This window comes from Mus caroli, unplaced genomic scaffold (genome assembly GCF_978045245.1).
Source record: "Mus caroli unplaced genomic scaffold, Mus_caroli_1 scaffold_16, whole genome shotgun sequence".
NCBI classification, from domain to species: Eukaryota; Metazoa; Chordata; class Mammalia; order Rodentia; family Muridae; genus Mus; species Mus caroli.
In genome coordinates this window covers 4,864,688-4,877,630 of record NW_028227271.1, presented here as the reverse complement: position 1 = coordinate 4,877,630, position 12,943 = coordinate 4,864,688, and the positions used below count along the sequence as shown (strand labels likewise).

The 12,943-nt window shown below is 53.1% G+C and overlaps 1 protein-coding gene and 1 non-coding gene across 4 annotated transcripts; both read right to left on the bottom strand.

Annotated features, from left to right (window-relative positions):
• Nucleotides 1-15: 15 nt before the first annotated feature.
• On the bottom strand, nt 16-9,706 carry Mcrs1 (microspherule protein 1). Of its 3 annotated transcripts, none has more exons than XM_021183357.3 (15): nt 9,609-9,703; nt 8,185-8,304; nt 7,570-7,708; nt 7,085-7,223; nt 6,209-6,367; nt 5,958-6,067; nt 4,502-4,610; nt 4,149-4,287; nt 1,855-1,930; nt 1,553-1,581; nt 1,365-1,457; nt 1,123-1,205; nt 878-965; nt 517-644; nt 16-410 (listed from the first exon to the last, which is right to left on the bottom strand). In XM_021183357.3, exons 2-15 carry the CDS (start codon nt 8,192-8,194, stop codon nt 324-326), a joined length of 1,389 nt encoding a protein of 462 aa, XP_021039016.1. In that variant the 5' UTR covers nt 8,195-8,304; nt 9,609-9,703; the 3' UTR covers nt 16-323. The 3 variants fall into 3 exon arrangements, with proteins under 3 accessions (XP_021039016.1, XP_021039018.1, XP_021039019.1); XM_021183359.3 differs by having other exon boundaries at nt 9,470-9,683; XM_021183360.3 differs by lacking the exon at nt 8,185-8,304 and having other exon boundaries at nt 9,609-9,706.
• Nucleotides 9,707-12,810: 3,104 nt separating this feature from the next.
• LOC115029450 (small nucleolar RNA SNORA70) lies at nt 12,811-12,943 on the bottom strand. The gene has a single exon (XR_003835027.1). It is a non-coding gene; the product is annotated as a small nucleolar RNA SNORA70 (small nucleolar RNA).

Genomic DNA, 12,943 nt, shown 5'->3' with positions numbered 1-12,943 from the left:
AATAAAAGAAGCTACTTTGGAACTCAGTACTTTTTATTTACAAAAACAAAAAGGAGTCTAAAGATGACTCACTGGAGACACAGGAGTGACAATGGTGGCGATGGTGGGGCTCTGGCTCTGGGGAGGCACAGGGGTCCCAGCCTCTCCTGGCTTCCCCATGGTGACCCCACCTTGCCTCAAAGGCTCAATCAATGGGCCAGCAGTCGGGCCTCCACTCCCCACTCTGGGTACAAGGGTTTTCCAGGAGCCTGAGTTCCCAGCTCAAGGGAGCTGGAATGACAGGGAAACTGAGGCTGGAGAATGCCATGGTTTCTGCTCCCGCCTCACTGTGGGGCAATCTTGGCAGCCTCAGCCCGGATGAGGGCAATGAGGTCCTGGTTGATGAGGAAGACGAATCGCAGGCTGGCGATCTGGGCAGGAGAGAAAGATGGCTGAGTCTAGAGGAGGGACAGAGGCACACCCATGGCCCAGTCTGTCAGGCAGCAGGTGAGACGCTGTCCTCCACCCCTGACTCACCTCCACCACAGAGTTGTTGCTGAGGCGCCACTTGGAGCCACACAGCACAGGTCGCCCATCGATATAGATGGGCCGCCGGCCCTCGTTGGCAATGAAGAAGTCACCATTGTTTTTCAGCTTGATGACACCTGTAGAGGCAGAAAGTAAAAGAAATGACAAGACGGTGACAAACAGGAGACAGCCAAGTGTCCCTCTGCTTCTTGGGTATGAAGGCATGCAGGCACTCGAGGCCCCAAGGTAGAGATCTCAAAGCGCCAACTCCTTTGGCCTTCATCAGTAAGTCCTAAGGATTCTCTAGGCCCCATGGCTTAGGGCTCAGAGGAGCTCCCTCCTGCTTCTGGGGCTGGCAGAGTGGGCACACCTTGCTTTCGGGAGATCTTCCAAGCCGGACCCTCCAGAGACAGGTCCACGTCTATCTGGTTGTCCTTGGTTGCTCTGCCCAGGGTTATCTGGGAAAATGGTGGAGGTGAGGGCTCGGTCAAGGAATGAGGAAAACAAGCCCCACACAGGCCAGGGAAAGACAAGAAATCAAGGACTGGGTAGAGAAAGGGACAATAGAGAGGGTGGGTGCCTAGGCAGGGCGGGGACAGTGACAGCCTGTCTCACCTCACGAGAGCGCATTAGGTACCGCACCATGCGGCCCCGTAGCACGGCCAGGGTCTGGTTGTCGAAGTCTGGAGAGCTCATGCCTGAGAGAGGAGCAGGGTCAGCAAAGTAGCAGCAAAGACCACGTAAGGGCTGGGGCGGGACAGCAGGGCATGGCCCTAGTCAACAGCATAGCCAGCCAGGCACGGGACAGGTTCCATGGGACAGAGGTGCCAGGGAGCACTGTCCCCGAGTCGCCTCACCTGTGATGCTGTCCACTAGCACCTGCCACTTATGCAGTTCCTGTTCCAGCTGCCGGATCTCTCGTTTCTGGCGCCGGTCAGCCACTGTCAGCTCTGAGGTGAAGTGAAAGAAGAGGAGACTCTGGTGCCACCAGCACCTTGAACTGGTCCCCTCTGTTCCCACCCCGTCCTCAGCAGGGCAGACTTACCATGTTCCAGGACTTCATCTCGCATGTCCCTGAGTATCAAAAAGGATTTGTCACTAGCAGGCCCCTGAGGTGCTGGCCCACCACAGCACCCCAGGCTTCTCAGCCAAGAGGCTCAGAAAGTTGTTCAAAGCCTTGGCCTAGCCCTGGGACTACGGTGGAGGGAACGGGAAGGCAGTGAGCTAAAGCGGCCCCCACAGGAGAGGGTGCAGCAGGGTGGCTAAGCCCAGCAGCTGCAACTGAAGCGCCTGCTGGGCAGCCTGGTGTGCCCGACAACATGGAGTCAACCCTCTCCAGGAACTCACTTGAGCTTACTGTCGTCAATCAGGTCCTCTGCATCTGAGAAGTTGAGCACTTGGTCCCCCTTAGGCAGTGGCTGCACTGAATAGACAACAACGGCGTATAAATGTGGAGGTTCCTCCTCCAGCCCCAGCTGCCCCACAGCCAGGCGAGTGGAGCAGCCAGGGGGAAGGACACAGCCCTGCTGCAGCCAGAGCCACAGAGGGATCACAGTCCCAAGCAGCCAACACTCTGACTTGACACAACGCATCCTTGGGACAGAGGTGGGTCAAGACAAAACTATAGCTGACCTACATGGGCTTCTGTTACATGGCAGGCTCACTTGTCAAGTCTTAAACTAAGCGGGAGGGCTGCCCAGCTCCCTTGTACATGTGAGGAGAGTAACAGAGGCAGACTAAACTCTGACCCAAGTCAGGGCACAGCCACGACCAAACTGTCCCCCAGCCTTCTGGCCAACCAAGAGACATGTCCCACTAGAAGGCACTGACTGAGAGCTGCTGCTACCTCAGTCTACAGAGAATGACCTCCTTATGGGCCCTGCAATTAGCTTTATTGTTTTCAAAGGATGAAATGGAGCAGGATAATTAATATTAGAACCTATCAAGTATGTTGTTTCGTCAAAGTTTTCAACTGTCTCTGGCTAGAATGGAAGAGGAGGGGGTGCCCAGAACATTAGAGCTTGGCTAGAGGTGCCCCCTCCCTGCGGAGCTGCTCTGCAGGGCAGCCAGCAGCTACAGCTGAGGGTGGGTGGGGTATGCACAGGCAGCTCAGCTCTACCCTGTCAGACTGTGCGGACAGAGGAGTAGGTTGTCCACTCCCACCAAGCCGCCTTCCACCAGGTCTTCTTGAAACTCAGGGCTCTAAATGTGTGACTAACCTGCTAGCTAAGCCAAGCAAGCTGCCTGAGCCTGGGGACACCCAGCTCTAAGCAACAAATGAGAAACTCAAACCCTTGGGGGAGATTATTTCACACACACACACACACACACACACACACACACGCGTGCGACTTTCAGGGAATAGAACAATTTCCAGAATCATGACAAAAGCAGCAGATGTGGTGCTGCACACCTATAGTTCCAGCTCTTGGGAGACAGAGGCAAGAGGTCAGCCTGAGCTGTAGAAAACCAAGACTCAAAACAAAACAACCCAAAACAGCAACAACAAAAAGAGGGAACGGGCTGGTGAGATGGCTCAGTGGGTAAGAGCACCCGACTGCTCTTCTGAAGGTCCAGAGTTCAAATCCCAGCAACCACATGGTGGCTCACAACCATCTGTAACAAGATCTGGTGCCCTCTTCTGGAGTGTCTGAAGACAGCTACAGTGTACTTACATATAATAAATGAATAGATCTTTAAAAAAAAAAAAAAAAAAAAAAGAGGGAACAAGCTGGCTTTAAAACAGTAAAATAAAATGCTGTCTACCAAACGTCCTGTGAGGATTACATGATGGGTAGGACGGCAAGCCCCCGGAGCACTATCAGCAGGGGACACATGTCCGACCATCCCGCTGTGGCCATCTTTCTGAACTTGAGCTGCAGGAGCATGCTAGGGCAAGGAAGGCTTTATTCCCAGGCAGCAGGAAGAGCTATGGTGGTGCACAGTACAGCAGGCAGTGGATTTTGCCACGAAGAGTGGGCCTGAACCCTACGAACCAGAAGCTGGGTCACCAGTCCCCCTACAGGCCTCCTACAGTCCAACCCGGTGGCTTTCCTAGCTTGGTGGTGAGACAGGTGGCAGAAGGCATCCCAGCCCTTAGGGAAGAGGATGGATGGGGCCTAAATATGAAGTCCTGTTGGGGATTTTAGGGGTAAACCACCTGACCACACAGACTCCCTGGTCCAGGAGCAAGGCAATGGAAGGAGGATGCAGGCTGGAAAGAAAGCCGGGGTGAGAAATCGTGGGGGGAAGTGACTAGAGACGACATGCCCAGTTTGCTCCAGTTTTCAGGCTCCCCATAAATAATACACTAACATACTGTTCATGTGATGGCCAAATATGTCAAGAAACAAAACAACAACAAAAAACCCAAACAAGAAGCAGTAACACTAACTACTATTTGGACTTTTGGCTCAGGATAGCAGGCAGGCTGGCTCCCCATTCCACGATGCCAAAGGCCCTGCCAGCACTACAGGGCAGCAGGTTCTGCTGCTGCTGTTTTGGCAGATGGAGGTGAGGAGGACACACACGGGGCTGCTGAGAACTCTCTCACAGGACGCTGGCAGGCAGCTGCACCTGCAGCACTTGTTCCCACACCTGAACACCCGACTGCTCCCGACAGCTCCTGGGGCGCCCGTTACCTGTCTGATCCTCGAGTAAGTAATACTGTTTCATGAGCTGCCAGTGGGCCTGCAGAGCCTTGGCAGTACGAGCCAGGTAGAAGGCATCAGGGTGTCTATGCAGCAAGTCCTGGAAGGTCTCCAAGGTGGGCTGGCTGCTCTGGAGATCAGAAACATTCTCTTCATGCCTGGGTTTCCTCATTTCTACCCCATCCCTGTCCCCAGGCCAAGGAACTGGAAAAAGCAACAGTCACCAGGGGCCAGGCATGGTTTCCATCAAGACCCCTGCAGATGTGTGCAGACCCCATCCAGGACAGACAGGACTCCCTACACTGCCGGTTTCCCTCGGCCCAGCGCGTGCCCTGCCCACTTACTGATCCGACTTTGCTCAGCAGCTGCTCCTCAGCCTTGCTGAACAGGGCCTTGCTCTGAATGGCTGCAATGGCTTCTGGATGTAACTGCCTCATGGCCTGGCAAGCCAGCCTGCACATGGGAAGAAAGAAAGGAAGGAAGGCGCCAAGTAATCTGGGGTTCCTACTCCCCGCAAAACCTATAAGCCTTTGGAATGTAGAGATTCTGAGCCTAGAGGTCTGTGGTAGAAATAACCAGGGCAAGGTCCAATGAGGGAGCCCGGGACCGAGAACCATACTCTCTGACTCCACCCAGCTCAAAGCAAGCAGACAAGAGGCCGGCTTCTGAGACAGCCTGGGATCCTCTGCAACTCTCTTCCCAGCCCTTCCTCATTACCCACTGCCCACGGCCTCCTTTTCCCAAGCTGAGGCCAAGCCATTTTCTGGTCTCTCGGGACTATGGCTACAGCTTGAGTAGGCGGCAGGGCTGTGGAGGAGGAGAAGATGGGTGTTGAGATTCAAGCCAAGCTCTGAGGACACTGAATTAAGTAACCGAGGAGGAGTATGGTATGTAGTGCAAGAGCTCACTTACAACTTTGCTAAAACTAGAAGGGTCTTGGGGCTTTATGTCAGTGTCTGTCTCTCATTTGTTTTAGAGACAGAGCTTCTCTCACTCTGTAGAGCAGGCTAGCCTCCAACTCAGCCAACTGCCTCTGCCTCCTGAGTGAGTACGGGAACGTCAGATCCCTGTTCTTTTTTTTTTTTTTTTTTTTTTTTTAAAGATTTATTTATTCATTATATGTAAGTACACTGTAGCTGTCTTCAGACACTCCAGAAGAGGGCGCCAGATCTCGTTATGGATGGTTGTGAGTCACCATGTGGTTGCTGGGATTTGAACTCTGGACCTTTGGAAGAGCAGTCGGGTGCTCTTACCCACTGAGCCATCTCACCAGCCCTCTTTTTTTTTTTTTTATAGACTATTTATTTATTTATTTATTATATGTAAGTACACTGTAGCTGACTTCAGACACTCCAGAAGAGGGAGTCAGATCTTGTTATGGATGGTTGTGAGCCACCATGTGGTTGCTGGGATTTGAACTCCGGACCTTCGGAAGAACAGTCGGGTGCTCTTACCCACTGAACCATCTCTCCAGCCCCAGATCCCTCTTCTGTGAGAGGCCAGTGTGGACAGTTCAGAAGTGACCCAAGGCACATACTGGTGAAACTGAGGCTCCTGGCATTTGTAGGCATTTATGTCCCATGCCAGGACGCTGACCTCCATCTGGGACTAGCAGAGGTTAAAGAAAGGAGATACTCCAGAATGCCCAGTAGGTCCCCAGGTTAACCCAGAGGCTACAAAGCCCCATGGCCCTGTCTCCCAAGACCCTCCTTTGGGCCCTGGTTGAATCTGGTCCTCCTATACCAAGTTGCAAATTTGGGGGGCCCCAGCCCTCCCCTCTGCTGAAGCCAGCTCACTCACTTGGAGATGACAGGGTCGTAGAGCAGGGCGTACCAGCGCTCCTGAACTTCCCGAAGGGTGAAGCGGCAGCTGAACTTCACACCCAGGTGGACAGATGTCAGGTCATTAGTCTGCAAGACCCCAGAACGGTTTGCTCCAGCCCAGCACTGGGAAGAATCCTTCCCTTGGAAGCCACAGGGTTCTGCTAAGCTAGTATGGGGACTGGAAATTGGAGGACAGGAGGGAGGGAGCCCCAGTCCCATGGTGGGTACCTGCAGCACAGCATTGATGAGAAGGAGGTCATCTGCAGGCTTCCATCGGCCCAGATCCTTGGTCACCTGAAGTGGCTGTTTGCTTTTCTTCACACGCTTGGTCAGCCCAGGGGTTGGGGCAGGGCTGGGAGGTACAGGAGTACTGGGAGCCTTGGATACCTGGGTACAGGACGGGACCACAGTGAACTCAGAGCTGGTGTCAGAAGAGCTGGGGCTTCGGACCTACTGCATCACATACTGTGATAGCCGCAGGCTCCGACAACACCAGGGAGCCAAGCTGAGAGCGGAGCTTTCTTTTTTTTTTTTTTTTTTAAGGATTTATTTATTTATTATATGTAAGTACACTGTAGCTGTCTTCCAACACACCAGAAGAGGGCATCAAATCTCATGGTTGTGAGCCACCATGTGGTTGCTGGGATTTGAACTCAGGACCTTTGGAAGAGCAGTTGGCGCTTTAACCACTGAGCCATCTCTCCAGCCCTAGAGAGAGCAGAGCTTTCTAATGCCTACCCCCGCCCAAGTCCTTGTCTATCGTTCTTGACTGGGTGGGGTCCTCTCTCTGCTTGTGGCACCTTCAGCCCCAAAAAGGAGGGCGGGTGGGGGGATGCCAGGAAACTACTCTTGCTGCTGCCCTGTCTGGGGCCAGAGCAGTGCCACCTGCGGGTTATTTTTACACCCTGCAATGCTGGGAACAAGCTGTCTGCTCCCAGAATAGATACGAGCTCCCTGCCTCCCACACGGAATACGATCCAGGATGCACTGGCAAGCGAGGGATGCAGCAAGGGAGGGAGCAGGAGAGACAGGAGGGAGGGGTCTGGGATGGGGGCTGGGCAGTGCAGTCCCTGGCAGGCCTCACCCAGTTGCCCAGCCCCTTACCTTCTTCTTCTCACTAGAGGAGGGCTCGCTCCCTGAGCAACGGCCTGACTCCACACCACCGGCCCCCTTCACCCGGGTGGAGGATTTGGCCAGGCTGCTCTCTACCAGTTCATCGTCAAATTTCTTCCTTTTGATGAACCTGTGGAAGGTCCTGCAGGGTTAACTACTGGTACCACACCCACTTCCACAGGGCAGACTCCCCTTGGGAACTAACTGCCTTCACTTTCCAGCAGTGTCTGGCTCAGTGGACATGGAAAAGACAAGTTCTAGTCCTCTGAGGTGACAGGCAACCTTTCAACAGAGATGGAACCCCTCACTCCCCGTCCTCCGTGCCATCCGGACGCACCGGCAGAGGAGGTAAAGGAAAAGCACAAGGCTTTCTTTGGACCCCAGGCAGGCTCAGAAGACCATTTCAAACCAAGGCTAGCATGGGTGTGCCTAACCCCACATGCCTCCCCTTCCCAGGCACTCTGAGCCCAGGCTACCTGGAGGAGCTTCTGCGTTTGGGGATAGTGCCCAGGGCCTGGGAGGAGGCTCGCTTCTGCCCTGCCAGTGACTCCTCATCCTCAGAGCGGCTGGCTGTGCCTGACGCCATCAGGGAAGAGTCTAGCAGCCCCTGAGAATCTAGGAAAGAGAAAGGGTGACCTCCGTGCATGGACCCTTGTGTCAGCCCCTCAGTCCTTGCCCGGCCTCCCTGAGGCTTGGTCTTTGAGGCGGGCATTCCTTCTTGGCCATCCAGATCCCATCTGGGCTCAGACCTGGCCCAGACCTTCCACGCTAGGCAGTTATCCTGGTGCCACGGGTCATGGGGTGCAGCACAGGTGCTCAGGTCAGACTGATGAGGCCGACACACGGGGTGGGTTCTGAGCATAACTGCTCCCTTGACCATCAAAATGCATCATGCCAAAGAGCAGCAGCTCCACGGCAACTGAGGCAATTGTGGCTTTACCGAGAGGCACATAGGTGGTGCTGGCCCTGGGGGGGTGGTGGTGGTGGTAGGTGGCATTGCCCAGCCAGGACCGAGAGACACTCGGCAAGGGGTAGAGTCAGGGGCTGCCTGGCGCCCGAGAGCTTGGGGAGATGGCCGGGCCTCACACTACCTTTGTCCATCCTCTCACAGTCCCAAAGCCTCCGGCTCCAAACCACAGGGCTAGGAGGAAGGGTCCCACAGGCTCATCCAAGGGTTCTGACCAAGCGAGCTTGGATGCTGAGAAGAGAGTCTGCAAAGGAGAGGTAAGGCTCCCTCAGGCTCGGGTTTCCAACAGGCCAAACCTACTGATTGACCAATCCCTTATCCTCGGGCACTCGTGCACCCTGTCTGAGGTAGGGAGGACATACGGAGTGGGAAGAGGCAAAAAAGCTCTACTCTCAATTGCACCTAACCATTAGTAGCTATTGCCTGGTCTGACGGCTCTGACAGTTAATCCCAGTATGTGGAGGCGGAGGTAGAGGCAGAGGCAGAGGCTGGTGGATCTCTGTTGACTTTAAGGCCAGCCTCGTCTACGGAGCAAGCCAGGGCTATCTATAGAATAGTGAGCTTCTGCTCCAAACAATAAAAACACAAAATATAAGTAGCCACGTGGGAGTCACTGAGGCCTTTGTGCGAATGATAAAAGATGTGGAAAAAAACATATTAGGCTCAGAGATCTCTCTTAACTTTACCAGTGAATCCTAAATTAAGCATTTGGAACGTTAACCAGAAAGGGTCAAGGGATTCCTGACTCATTTGTTTTCCTTCAGCTGTCTACTCAAACCAGCAGCACCAACCTGCCCCCAGGCCACAGCCGGGGAAGGTATAGAATCCCAGTATCTCGCTATCTTTTTGCTTTCCTTTCCATGTGCAGCTTTTACTAAAGTGGGTGGTTCCTTCTGACGATTAAAAAGTGGTTTGGGAACTGTGTGAATACCCAGCGCTTTGGCAGCCCCGCTTCTAACCCAGGGAACCAGGTACCGGGTTTGCAGGCGGGCTGTGAGCAGGCCCCGCCCCCTCCTGACTCCGGCCTCTCGCAAAGTTCTGGCTCCGCCCGTAAGGACGCTCCATGCCCCCAGCTCGGTGGGTACCACAGAAGAGGGGGGGTGCAGGTGTCCAGCCCCACGAGCAACTAAGGCAAAGTGTTTGCTCTCCTTCCCTTCCCTCCTCCCGACAGGGCACCCCTAAGGTGAGGGATCAGGGCAGGTCTGTTTCAGGGACTCTGGGGAGCAGTGGTAATTTAGTCAGCTCTTCGGCTCCATACTACTGCATCGACCTCGCCATCTGGCTCTGAGGCCCACAGGCCGGTGGTAGCGAACCAGGACAACTCCCAGACAATTCTCATCCCACCTCAAGCATGCCACCTGTGCGCATGCGTAATGCCGCAGGCCAGAGCCTAGCCCGATCGGACTTACGCATGCGCAGATTTCTCGGGCGATACCGGGGCGGGGCCCCAAATCTTGTTGTGGGGTTGTGCCCCGAGGCACGTTGGGAAGCTCCACTTCACCCTCCAGGTCTACTCAGAACACTAGGAGACGAGTCGCGGGGTCTCACCATTCCTAGGCTGCCAGCTCCAACAATTTCTCCGCGGCGACGGCAGGAGCCGCAGGGCCAAAGCCGGCTTCCGTGAGACACATCTACTTCCGGGTTGCGAACGAAGGGTTGGACGATCTTTTCCGGTTCGTCCTGGACGCGTAAGTGGAAGGGGCGTGGCCGTGCGCCTTAGTGGAAACCATTTTGCGGGGAGCCGGAAATACAGCTTTCCGGGTTGGCAGAAGCGCTTAGGGAGGCACCAGGCAGTGTTAATTATAGGAACCGCGGAGGTTTCCCGGTTGGAAAAAGCAGCGGGAGGGCGGGGCTTGTGCTGAGACCCCGCCCAGGCGACGCTGGGAGGGGCGGGGCCGCCGTGCATTCGTTATTAGCACTAACCTTAGTGGGTGTCTCTGGACCAAATCTTGTATTGTTTTATTTGCCAGTGTTTTCAGATAAGGGATTCGGTCAGGCCCTTTGCTAAGCACACATGTTGGAGAGTTTGCTCGAACTGGGGGGGGGGGATGTGGCGTACAGTAGAATCCCGAAGATTCCTGTCTAAGGGGGAGATGCAGGATGGTGGCCGCGTTCCTAAGGAAACACTCCTTAGGAGAGAAGGAGCGGCGCCAGTTGCTTACGCCAGATGAACTCCATCTAGACTGCTGGGGTCAGTCGTGGGTAGCCAGCAAACCAACCGAATCCTTTTCAGAGGACAGTGTTCCCTGAGGGAACTGTTTTGAAAGAAAGAACTAGTTCCCAGAGAACAGGAGACGTCCGGACTTGGGGGCTGTGAGAGATGCCCCGGAAAGCTAGGGAGACTGGACTCTATAATAGCTCTTTCATGCCTTCTTTGAGGGGCACAAAAGTGGAGCAGCTCTGGCTGGAGGAGCTCCCTGGAAGAGCGTTTGCCCAGCATGCCTGACATCCTGAATTTAAGTGTCAAATGGACGACCCTGACAAGTTTCAAGTCTTCTCTTCATAATATACTGTTACTTATTTAACGAGCATGTATTTGCTTTATCGCTCCCAAAACAAAGTTTTCTGGTATACAGTATGCTTGTTAGAGGTTTGTCAACTTGAAACTAGCTAGAATCTTCGCGCTCAGTTGAGAAAATGCCTCCTTCAGACTGGTTGGCAGGCAAGTCTGGGGTGTATTTTGTTGTTTGGATAGATGTGGGAGGTCTAAGCCTACTGTGGGCGGTACTACCCATCCCAGGGCAGGTGGTCCTCTTTTGTAAATGACAGCAGGGTAAGCAAGCTAGAGCTTTGCTTGGCCTCTGCTCCAGTGCCTGCCTTGAGGTTCTTGCCCCAACTTTCCTCGGTAATAGACAGTGACTTGAAAGTTATAAGATGAAATAGACCCTTTGCTTCCCAGGTCGCCTTTAGTTACAGTGTTTTGATCACAGCAATTAAAAACAAACTAGGACACAGCCTGGTGGGTTGTGCGAAATATAGTGTGGTTTAGTATCTATACAGATGACAATTAATTGGGCGCTCTTCCTTTTTTTTTTTTTTGTATTTTATTTTTTTTTAATTAGGTATTTCCCTCATTTACATTTCCAATGCTATCCCAAAAGTCCCCCATACCCCCCCACACACAGCACTCTTCTTAAAGAGGTAATTTTTTTTTTTTTTAAGTAGGAATGAAATACTTGGTGTGTGTCAGGCAAGTTCTGTCCCACCAAGCCACATGGGCAGCCCTAACAAGGGATCGTTTGGTAAAGAGCTGGATGGGTACTGTTCAATGTTTGTTAGATGTTTTTCTCGTAGGAAAGGCAACTTAAGGAAGAAAGGGTTATTTTAGCTCACAGAGTTTTGGGGGGTGTGAGGGGGTACAAACATCATGGCAGGAAAGGCACGGTGGCAGGAGTGTGGGGTGATTGCTCAAGCTGTGTCCAGAACTTGGAAGTGCAGAGAGATGAAGTATTGGTGATCTGCCTGCTTTCTCCTTCCTGTTCAGTCTGTAGCCCTAGCCCAAGGTCATTCGAAATTAGGGTGGTCTCCCATCTAAGTTAAACCTCCAGAAATAGCTCCACAGACACACATGGAGTTTTGTCTTGTGACTCTAAATGAGGTTAAGATCACAAGCCCACCTGATGTCCAGGCATACCACATTTATGTCGGTGGCATCCATCAGCTGCTGGTGCCACTGGAGCATAGCGATCCCCAGTCTTTCTTGGTTTGTTTGGCTTGGGTTTTTGAGACAGAGCCTCTATGTAGTTTTGGCTGTCCTGTAACTTGCTATGTAGGTCCTGAACTCACAGAGATCCATCTCCCTCTGCCTCCCAATGTAAGGATTAATGACGTGTGTCACCACACCCAGACATTAGGCTTTAGAGACAGAGTCTCCTGTAGTCCAGGCTGGTCTCAAACTCAAGTTATCAAAAGATTGGCCTTGAATTTCTCACCCTTCCATCTCCACCTCCCCAGTGCTAGGATTACAGCCGGGTGCCATTATCCCTGGTTTTGTGTGGTGCTGGGTATCAAACCCATGGCTTTGTGCGTGTTGTATAAACACTCTACCAACTGAGCTATATCCCCAACCTTGAAACAACACTTTTGGGTTTTTTGGGGTTTTTTTGTTTTTGTTTTTTTTTAGTTTTTCGAGACAGGGTTTCTCTCTGTAGCCCTGGCTGTCCTGGAACTCACTTTGTAGACCAGGCTGGCCTCGAACTCAGAAATCCACCTGCCTCTGCCTCCCAAGTGCTGGTATTAAAGGCGTGTGCCACCACCGCCCGGCTGAAACAACACTTTTAAATCATAGCATTCCCTAAAGTCTCATGTTAATTCTTTAGACCGGATGGGATGTGAGCTTTATTACTGAACATGGTTCAGTGGGCATAGAGAGCAAAGTGGAAGCTCTCAGGACCACAAAGTCTGACACTCTCCCCAGGGACTATACCTGGGAACATATGTGCCCCATAGCCATCAGGGATGCACTGGTTGTCAGTTACCACTCCTTTCAATTCTTCTGCATTAAACTTGGTAAAGCCCCACCTCTTTGAGGCGTGGCTCTTCCAGAGGCCAGGGAACTTGAACCTTACCTCTATGCAAGGCCTTAACCACCTTCCTCATTGTGAAACCTGACACAGATGGGCCTGATGATCTGGCCTAAGGGAATCCTGGCCACTGTGTCCTGGAGCTTCCCAAAGGCAGCTTGCACGCTCGTCTCCGCAGCCTGGACTGGGGATAGTATTGAGGTCAGAGACAGAAATAGCCCCTAGAAAGCTGCCACCAAGATCCCTTAGGGAAACCCACACAGACAGCAGGTTGAATATCCCTCCAAGCAGGCTTCTGTTTGCAGCCATTACACACAGGTGCCATGAAGAAGGGGGCCTGGCCAGCTCAACTGGCTGCAT